General features: G+C 41.5%; 1 protein-coding gene across 5 annotated transcripts in view; it reads right to left on the reverse strand.

Moving 5' to 3' along the window:
* The window catches only part of DCP1A (decapping mRNA 1A), a 55,282-nt gene extending 50,384 nt beyond the window's left edge, over positions 1–4,898 (reverse strand). For 4 of the 5 annotated variants that reach the window (XR_012647039.1, XR_012647040.1, XM_075006077.1 and 1 more), the window contains exons 1-2: positions 4,749–4,883; positions 2,334–2,374 (exon numbers count right to left, since the gene is read on the reverse strand). Coding sequence is in view for 3 of the 5 variants with exons in the window: in XM_075006077.1 (XP_074862178.1) it covers positions 2,334–2,374; positions 4,749–4,883 (176 nt within the window). In the remaining 2 variants the exon portion in view is untranslated. Of the gene's footprint in view, positions 1–2,333; positions 2,375–4,748 lie in introns of all 5 variants that reach the window. The other variant, XM_075006079.1, reaches the window with a different exon arrangement.
* Between the last annotated feature and the right edge of the window lie 5,967 nt (positions 4,899–10,865).

Consider the following 10,865-nt stretch of genomic DNA (forward strand, 5'->3'; position numbering starts at 1 on the left):
AAAATATTATCACATCTATGCTTTCAAATGCCAAAACAAAACATGGATTAGGAGTATAATTTGTAATGCCATATGTGCTTAGTTAAAACAGCCACCTTCAGAATATATTTTTATGACAAACCGTTAAGCAGTTCAACCAAATATTACTAATACTCTGTTACTTCTCTTCACATGAAACTTTACCAAGAGGTAGGTAGATATTTACGATTTCTGCATTTATAAGCACACATAGTTTTACAAAGTGATTAGTTATACAATCAATCACATATACGTGAAAATACCACAAGGTAAATATATTATGCAATACAAAACCAAGCCTATCACACAAGAAAATATTTTGTAGGTTAAAATGAATTTCTATAGCATAACAAATAGTTAAATGTAAGTAAAACACAAATATAAAAATATTTTAATAGTTATGATACTTCACATAATCTATCTCAAGTGACGCGAAAAAAAAAATCAGCTTTGCTTCTAGTTTTCTTAAGTAATGCCAAGAATAGATAAAACTGACACTTCAGGAGAGCAAAACTGTAAAAATCGAAGCAGTGACCAATTTAAAATATTCCTCATATTATTTGAGGACTCAACGAAATTAAAAAGCAACAAAATTAAAACTGGTTGAAGGAAATATTCAGATTAAATTTTTTTTAAATGTTATTGTTTTGCATATGCAAACTTACAATTAACTTGTAGAAGATACTACTGAGGACAAAAGTTTTTATAAGGATTCAGAAAAGGATTTAAACTACAGATGACATCCATAATTAAAAATTATAATCCTGAAGAGACTTATGCACATATTGAATCCTATACACTGAAAAAGGTATCTTTGAATTCAATGTGACTACTCAGAATGCATAAAGGTAAGCATGAGCAGTGAGCAAAATCAGGGCCTTGTGAGTTTAGATCCTTATGTTGCATGGCACAGGACAGTCACTAAGGCTTATGTCTACACAGCAAAGTTATATACAATGCAACCGCTATTTTGAAATAATTTCAAAATAGTGTTTGGCTTATTTTGAAATAGGTAAAACTCACTACACAATGAGCCTGTCTACACTACCCCCTTGGAAGGAGTATTTAAATGACATGGATTGGAACTGGTTAGTGAGGCACCAATATGAATATTCAGCACCTTATTAGCATAATGACAGCCAGTCTTGCTTTGAAAGTGCTGCTTTCAAAACACAAACTGGCTGTGTAGACACGGGCATTTCAAAATAAACCCCAGCTTTGAAATGCTCTTATTTGCAAAATGAATTGGGAAGAGGTCTTTGAAGTCAGGGGGTCCTTTTGAAAGGCCCCCCATCTATACAGGTGGCATGCATTCTGAAAGCGGCACTTTCGAATTGCATGTGGCCACCATTATGCTAATGAAGTGCTGCATATTCATGTTAGTGCCTCATTAGCATCTTCTAAACTGCCTCCCGAAAGAAGGGGGTATGTGTAGACTGAGCATAAGGGCTCAATAACACAGGGTGTTGAGAGCCTCCTGGGAGATACTGAACATACCTGATTCCAAGATTTAAAGGCACATTTAATTTTATTACTGCAAGCAAGTTGCACTGAGATCAACCGTGCTACTCAAGTAGTGAAACTGAGCACTTAGGGGTTTACAGGAATGGGGCCCAATGGACATTCAGGGTCTTACAATGCCAGGGTCAAAAAAAAAACAACAGCAATATTAAATGGGTGGCCACCTATCTAAGGATAAATATATGTAAGAAATGTGTATGGAAGATTACTCTATTGGAGCAGTACTACACTGTCAAGTTAGTGATTTCCCTTTAGTTTAAGATAAAGCCTTTTGTTGATATGTATATGCTGTCTCATATTCAGGAACATTGGGACATATCTCTCACAGTCACTTGTTGAATGTATTAAAAATCCCAAAGATGCACACATACAGACTGCTAGCTTTTAACTTGCACCATATGTATCAACAGTGAAAAACGACAGTCCCATTCACTGGAAACTAAAAAAATATAAATGATATAATCCATAATTTCTGGAATTTGGAAGGTGGAGGAAACATTATTAATTGGATAATTTAAATCGATCCCTTATTATCAACATTTTTCACACAATAACTTAATTACGATTTCCCTATTTCTGTGATTCTCTCCATTTTATTCTTTTTTTTTTTTTTTAAAAGATTGTTACAGAAAAGCTGTGTGTGTGATTTTTCAAGAATTATATGCATTGGTGCTTTTAAAACAAAACAGGCAGTTGGATGTAATTTCTGGTCAAATATCAGAATTAGCTCAAAAGCTTACTGTGACAAAACTTAATAGTTACATATTACACAAAAGCATTTTTGTATAACTTACCTTTTGTACACAAACAAGGTACCTTCTATGTCAGTCTTCTCCTACAAGAGACAGCAATTTATTTCAGTGATATGCTTACATAGCAATGAAGTCTGCACTCTAACAAAAATGATAAATTTTTAGTTCCTCCTCAGAGATTTGACACCATAAACCTCAGAATTAGTTTGTTATATTTTCAATGAATTGTTAACTCTTGAAGGCAAGTATGTAATTATACCTGTCACCTTGTTGATAAAAATATTATTCAATTTTTAAAGAAATGTTGTATTTCTAATTGGTTTCTTTTCCTAACCAGCTTCACCAGAAAAGTCAAATGTAACTATTTTCTCTGTTGCAACATCATATTCACACATATATTTTTTAAATTTTGCAAATTAAAGAAGTATCTCATAATGACAAGTTACAATGGGATTTTTTGGACAAAAGATATAAATTGAGCACAAAGCTATCTATATATTTTATTTTACTTTCATGCTGTGCACTCAGCTTACCTAAAAAGAAAAAAAAAACAAAAAAACCCCAAAACTTTATGGCTTACCACCTGCAAAATGACACCTAACTCCTGCAAATAACTCCAAGTTCAACTGGACTATTCACATTACAGTAGAACCCTGAGATACGCACATTCAAGTTGTGCAAATCTTGGATTAACGAGACTGAGTGGTGGGGAGCTGGCACCTGGCTCTTGGCTGCCCACCACTCATGGGAGATGGGAAACTGATGAGTGCAGCAGCCCTTTTCAGTTTCCTGGCTCCTGAGACTGGCAGGCTGCCAGGAGCCAGGTGCCATCTCCCCTACTTGCAGGAGTGGGGAAACTGACCTGGGCTGCTGTGCTGGTCAGTTTCCTTGCTTCTGTAGAGGTGGCAGCCAGAGCCTGACTCTCAGCTGCCACCACTGACAGGAGCAGGGAAACTGTTCCTGTCAGAGACAGAGAGAGTCAGGCTGTCGCCCTAACAGGAGCAGTTTCACAGCTGCTGTCAGGGGTAGCAGTCAAGAGTCAGGCTGCTTCCCTGACAGGAGCTGTGAAACTACTGTGCTGGTCAGTTACCTGGCTCTCCACTGTTATGCAAAATTTGACTCATGTGGGGTTGCGCAAGAACGCAACCTCCCTGTAACCTGGGGGTCTACTGTACTTAAATTTTTGCAGGAATGATATCTCAGAGGCTGTGCATGTAACTTGAAGTACTTATGTCTTAAATAATCCCAAACCTCTTTCTACTGTACTCAAAGTAACTTTTATTTTTAGTAATGTATATTGATGATCTTTATTTTCAAAACTGTAGAAGCAAAAAATTCTTAAATTAAACAGATATTTAATTTAAGCAGAACAGCCAGTGTCAACATTTCTCAAATCCCATAGTAACAGAGAGATAGCCAAGCTAGTTTATATACTATCAAAACAAAAAAGCAGTCCAGTAGCACTTTAAAGACTAACACAAAATTTATTATGTTATGAGCTCTCATGGGACAGACCCACTTCTTCAGATCATAGCCATACTATGGGATCAAGTGGGATCATGGTCATACTATAATCTGAAGAAGTGGGTCTCTCCCATGAAAGCTCAACACCTAATAAATTATTTTGTTAGTCTTTAAAGTGCTACTGGACTGCTTTTTTGTTTCAAATCCCATACTTTGCAAACCTCAATACTACCAGGTGGTGGAAAGTGACAGCTAGAAAGGTGCATAGACAGACACTCAAATAGAAAAAAAATCTGCAAACAAAACTGAGTATAAAGTGAGTTAGCTAGAGCAGTCTTGCTAGCTTCAATTATAAAGCATCAGAAGAATAGCAGTGTTAGTCTGTATGTGCAAAAACGAGGAGTCCCTTGGCTCCTTCAAGACTAACAGATGAAGGGGGGCTGCCCACAAAAAATTATGTCCAAACAAACCTGTTAGCTTTTAAGGTAACACAGGAATCCCGGTTGACATTTTTAATTACAATGGCATATGTTCAAACACTGTCACAAGGAAAGACTATTCTTCCCAATCAGACATTTCAAATCACTCTTTCTGGGGTCTGCTCTGATTTAAATTGTCTAAGCCTAAGAACAGTCGGAGCTGCTTGAGGCAGGGAAAGTGGAACGATCTCAAACTTCTCAAAGTCACAGCCCCTACCCGGCAAAGCGCAGCACCACAATCTCAACGTACGCCCCCCCATTCCTGTGTCCTCCAGTCCCGGGGTGAGGCTCGGGGGCGCCACTCCACACTTGTGGGGGGAGTTTCGGTGGGCGGGGGGGGGCTGTCAGTGTCTGCAACTACGCCCTGGGGATGGGGAGATCGGGTGCCGGTGACCACTCCCCTGGAGGAGGGGCTTGTGCCCAACTCTCCTCCCCGGGGAGCATGTGGGGGTGTTCGTGTCTCTCCCTCGGCTAGGGGGAGGGGGTCTGTGGCAGACGCCTGCTCCCCACTTACCCACTCGTTGGCTTGGGGGCTGAAGCTGTACAGCGCGACCTGGCCGCTCACGTCGGCGATGCTGGTGATGTAGGGATCGTTCCGCTTTAAGACCGCCAGGCTCATCTCCTGCCCCGCTTTACTCAGCGACTCCATCTTGGATCCCGGGAGGAACCGGAGGTGGGAGGGGCGAAGGAGCGAGAACGGCGGAGTAACTTGTGCAACCTTCCCTGTCCTCGCCCGGGCACAGCGGCCTCTGTGCTGCCGGTTCCGCCTTGCGGTCGCTGCGCTTTGGTTCCGCCTGTTGGGCACAGAGCTGAGGCGGGCTGGGAAGCTGTCAGAGAGCCGGCACACTTGCCCCGCACATCCCAAAGGGCTACAGGGCTCCCCAGCCCTCGGAAAGGCCTTGCCCTGAGCTTCGAGGCCCGAGAGACTCCTCGCAAGGAGTCGTCCCCAGCTGGACAGCCGGAGGGTTTGCCCGGCCATGCCTCTGAAGTGGTGGCAGCCTGGCGCTGGTGGCTCCTGACATGAGGCTGAACAGGACTAATCCCTGTCTGCACTTGCTGCAGAGTGCTCAGGTTAGGTAACGGGCTTTAACCTATTGGAGACTATTTGTGGGGGACGGACACCCCTACCCGTACCTCACCCACGCCTCTGCCGGAACCAACAGCACTCCCACAATAGACCTCTGCTGGGCCTTTTCCCCCTTCTCTGCCATTCACAACCCCCAGGGTTCCCTGCTGATAGCCCTGCAGTCAGGTTCCCTGGGCCTTGCTGCTCCAGGCATCCTGAGGGCTTAACCCCTTCCTATCAGTGCTGTACCCAGGGAACAGGAGGTGGCTGGGTTATGTTGGTGTCCAGCAGCAGCATGGAGGGGTTAGCTGCCTTTCTACGCTGTGTGAACAGAAAGGGACAACTGCTTCTAGCCACAGGATAGTAGAGGGATGAGACAAAAGAGATGAGCTCTGGAAATAGCACAGGGCAGGTCATCTCTACCCACTCCCCTTCAGCTGGCGGCAGCTTTCCTCACTTCCCTCATGCACAGTGCTAAAAGGCTGTTGCTTGCTTAGGGACAGTACTTTAGATTTGGGGAGACAGACACATGAATGCTGTGATGAGGAGGTCAGAGTGAGGGTACAAGGAACAGACTGAGGACAGTGGCTTCAGCAGTATTAGTGAGCTTGCTCAATACGAGCCAAGCAGCAAATTGGTGTGTGTGGGTGTGTGTGTAAATAACCGACCCAGTACACTCTATATACACATCACCTCTTTCCTGGAGCTTTTGGGGCACTTGAAGACTCTATAGTTTTTTTCACAGATAACTTAGCAATTAGCTGACAGGAGCATTGTATCTAATTCCTATTTAAAAAAAGAAAAGAAAATTAAAGAAATAGTAGATCCACTCAGCTCTAATATGTTCTGACATATTGTGGCAAGTCACTTATGAGATACTGGATAGCCTTAGATTTTTAATATATATATGTGACAGAGTGCTGTCACAGAAGACCACTTGAGAATGTTCCATGTTTCCTTACCAGGCCACTGACACCCACTGTGGGGCTTCCTACCACCCTACCTGCTGGGCCAGAGCCTCTGATTTCCCTCAAACAAGGCACAGAGTTGGGGTTACTACCCCCCTAGCAGAGCAATACAGACACTGATTTACTTCAGCTTGGGGGAATGGGGTGAGTTCTAGGGCATAGCACCCAGGAAACCAACCACGCAAAGGGATCAAAACTCTAGGTAGTTCCATCTCTGTCTTTCTGTTGATAAGTTTTGCACAGAGAGAGTTAATCAGGTAACTTCCCTTTATCAAGGAAGAGGAGTTATGCACAGTGGTGCCCTCCCAGGTAATATTTGTTTACACTTGGCTTGATCATAAACAAAAGATATTTTATCAAGCATAAACAGTAGAATTTAAGTGGATATAGGTGAAAACAGACAGATCAAAGTAAGTTAACAAAATGAAAAGAAAACACATAGCTAGTTCTAACTTCCCTATGAGACTTACTACATATAGATTCTTACCATAAATTGCTGTTTTCATAGCAAGTAAAATCATCAAACCAGAGTTGTTCTTTTTTTCTGATATGGGTCAATAATCTTTCATAGCACTTTGTTTCTTCTTAAGGCATGTCAGGCAAATTCCAAAGCAGACCGAAGACAAAGAACTGGTAGCTTCCCATTGCTTAAATGGACTTTTTCAACAGGCAGGAAATCTTTGTTCTATAACCCTCTCTGCCCCCCACCACCATTGCATGGAAAGACACTGGATCAAAATGGCTTTCAGTACCAGGTTGTATGGTCCCATATCCTTTGGGCACCAGCCACCTTCTAGACTTACAGGGCAAACAGGGCTGTTTGCAAGTCATTAAGTTACAACCCCGTCATTAGGCCTGGGGCAGGAGCAATGGCTGTCATTAGCACTTTTAAAACAATAAACAGGCTTATATTTTATATTTCTAATTTCACATAGAAGAATGATACATGCACAAAAACAGAATATACAGAGCCATCAAATTATAACATTAAAATTGAGTGGTTTTAGGAGGTATTTTGTCTAAAGCATCTCCAAGTTAGGCATATTTATATTCATAAGCCAATTTTCATAAAGCATTGGGGGGGCATCACAGTATAGTCTTACTTTGTTAATAACTTTGTAGAGAGACATGCAGACTGTGAGGACTCCAGGGCTCTATCTCAGCTCTGGAAGGGAAGTAGGGTCTAGTGGGTTACAGCAGGGGGCTCTAACATCAGAATAGCCATACTGGATCAGACCAATGGTCTCTCTAGCCCCCTAGTTCTCAAACTGTGGTCAGAGGACCTGTAGTACACCTTGCATGTGGTCTGTGAGGCTTGCAGCTCAGCATTTCCCCCCGGAATGGACCCTGCACTGGTGCTCCAGCCACACGGTGCCTACTCCCACCACAAAGTTCTTGCCCAACAGTATCTCCCTTTCATGAGCTCCAGCCTCAAACTAATGACATATTTGAAGCAAATTTTAAACTAAGGCTCTATAAACATAATGATACACAACTGTTTTTGTCCATAAATTCAGGGTTGATACATGCCTGGCAAATAGCTTCATTGCCCAGTTAATGGCTCTTTCACAAAGTCAATAGTACTTTAATAGGCCTGACAAGCTGGAAGCCTTTTCACTTTTAAGTTAACAGATCCACTTGTGGGGAAGAGTCATGAGTCAGCAAGTGGCAAAACCCTGCTGTAGGAACCTTCAGGAATGATTAGAACAGGAAAAGGAAGAGAGGTACAGTGGAGCACTAAGACCCAGAACTTTGCCTCCTATACCTGCTTCCCATGACAAAGCTAGGACCAAATTCTGCTTTTCAGCATTCTTGCATGATTCCAATTAAGGGCCAGACTGTACAGTGCACATGTACTGATACACAGAACGGAGGAACATTCTCACACCTTGCACACCCCTGACAAAAATGAGGAACCTTTCTGGCCAGGTGCCCCCAGAAGTCTTGCGTTGCTCAAAAAGAATAGGGAGGAGTCCAGGACTTGATGAGGGGGCTTGCTGCACCAGAAGAAAAGGCTCCTGTATCTTAAAGTTTGATCTTTCAAATGAACCTTTCGTTCCCAGTGGAACCAGAAACTCAAGATAGGATTGTGCCTTGTCATTATACAATTTGACCTCAAGCAGCTCGTGGGGCAGTACCACAGCACATTCATCTTTTCTCAGGTCTCTGTTTATATGGTACAATTTAACCCCAAGTGTGTTAACTTTAATGGGGGCTTCCAAGGGCAAAAAAGGGATTTGTAATGAGGTAAAATGCGGTATATTGTGAATTAAAGTGATAATTAATCTGTCCTATATTAAATGGGGGGGAAAACAGGTATGAAAAAGGGAAGACAAAAATTATGTGAGAATTATTTTAAACAAAAGGGTGTCTAGCATTCTAGAAACTAAAGGAAATATGTACACAAATTTAAAAATCCTCCTGAAGTTTGGATCTCAGTGAAGTTTCTAATGGCTACAATAAATAGGATGACCCTGGTCTTCGTGCCAGGTTTAGACAAGTGTGCTCTAAAGCAAAGATAACTTTCAAACTGATGTAATGGGAAGATCTTGCAAAAGGGCAGCTTTTTGCAATGCCAGATCTTTTTTACTACATCTTGAATTAAAAGTGAAACATGAAGAGCACTGATCACAGAAGTAAGTGAGAGTTTTGGTTAATGGATTATTTTCCTCCTTCATCTTCTAACCCAGTTCCACATTCTAGTGGGTTTGTTCTCCTTGCTCTTCTTCGCCACTGGTGCCTCATTGTGTGATATTTTATATCAGAGATGAATGAATAGCGTAGGCTTCAATCTGCTTTCTTTGCCCTGAAGTACACAGAAGAAAATAGTATGTACTTAGCCTCAAACTTAGACCTCTGTACAAACGTTGCATCTTGGTTGGATTGTTCAGTGGTTATTGTATATTGTGGATGTCTTTGTCCTCTTTAGAGTTATGCAGCAGTTAGTGAGGGAAATACGCTCACCTATCATTCTATACTTTCAGTTCTTGTACTGACATGGACAGAAGTGGGGTAATGTGCAAAATGATCTTTTGTTGTTTTCTGGTGGAGTAGAATGTTTTCCCTTTGTTGTGCTTCAACAAATTAAAAGTACTTATGTTCTGTATTTCAATTATTCAGTCAAGATTTTACAGGACAGAAAATAAAGTTATATCTTATTATATATTGTAAAATGAAAACAAACTAAAGGGTGAAGATTCTCCTCCTCTACCAATGGACTGCTGCTGGCAAGATAAACTGTCTCCATTGATGGTCAGCTTCTTAGACTGGAACTCTGTTTATAGGATCTTCCTGTCTGGCCTTCCCTATTTTATTGTCTTTAGCAGAGCAGATGATAATGAAAATTGCCCCAAAAGTTCTCATAACTTCTCTTCAGACCTTAGGTAGAAGAAACATGGGATATGAAAAGTCTCCTTGGGACCAGACTTGTCCTGCAGTCACAGAGGAAAATTTGTGTGACATCTATGAAGATAGTGTTCTTTGTGCCCCCGTGTGAAACTGTGATCACCAGTACAGTCCCTCTCTGATTTTAGCATTTTCCCTTTCTGAAGGCTACCTAGCTATGTTTCTTCTTGAATCATAACCATTGGTTTTGTAACTTGGACTAGTTATTTTCATTTCATTTTAATTACTTTTAATGTCAGCAACACTATCGCTGATTCTGCAAAGATTACTGTTTAGAAGCTCCTCCTCCTCAAGCTGTGTAGTGAGCTAGCTGCCCTGATTATGACTTTCATCTTATTGTAGATTTTTATTTCACTCTGCCTTTCATGAGCCAAACTGCTAAAGCTTAACCTATCCCTTTGGAGGGGGCTCCTCATTTCTCCCATTTTTAAAAGTTGGTTTCTTGTAAGCTAATTTCAACATGTGAGTATGCCAGATTTTTGCTAGGATACAACTTTTTTTTTAATTGTAATTTCAGCATTTTTTAGCATATTAAAAGTTGTTTTTTTTTAAAAAATATTTCAGTTGTATTCTTTAATGTATTGTAGGTCATACACTTTGATCTTTTAGCTTCAGCAGCACTGACATTCCCTGATAATCTGACTCTTCCTACTCCTTCCTATTCAGTAAGCATAATGGCGGCCGTGCGTGTTTCAAAAGTGCTTCTTTCGAAACGCACACCGCTGGTATAGACAGGGGCCTTTCGAAAGGACCTCACCAGATTTCAAAAGCCCCTTCTTCCCATTTGCACTTTCGAAACGCATACAGCCACTATTATGCTAATGAGGTGCTGCATATTCTGAGCAGAGCCTCATTAGCATCAGCCAAAGTGGCTCAGTAGCATCCCCCTTTCGAAAGGGGGTAGCTAGTGTAGCCACAGCCACTGTGTCTACACTTGCATTGCTCTTTTGAAAGAGGCATGCAAATGAGGGGGAATGAAAATGCAAATGAGGTGCAGATTTACATATCTAACATCTCATTTGCATTCCCTTCTTTCAAAAGAGCTTCTTTCAGAAAAAGAAGAACACTGTAGACACAGCTCATTCAAAAGTAAACCCCATCTTTGAAGGAACCCATAAATAAAGGGAAAGAAGGGTTCTTTCGAAGATGGGGTTTACTTTCAACAGTGCCATGTCTACACTGCTTTTCTTCT

Source organism: Carettochelys insculpta, chromosome 11 (genome assembly GCF_033958435.1).
Source record: "Carettochelys insculpta isolate YL-2023 chromosome 11, ASM3395843v1, whole genome shotgun sequence".
Taxonomy (NCBI): Eukaryota; Metazoa; Chordata; order Testudines; family Carettochelyidae; genus Carettochelys; species Carettochelys insculpta.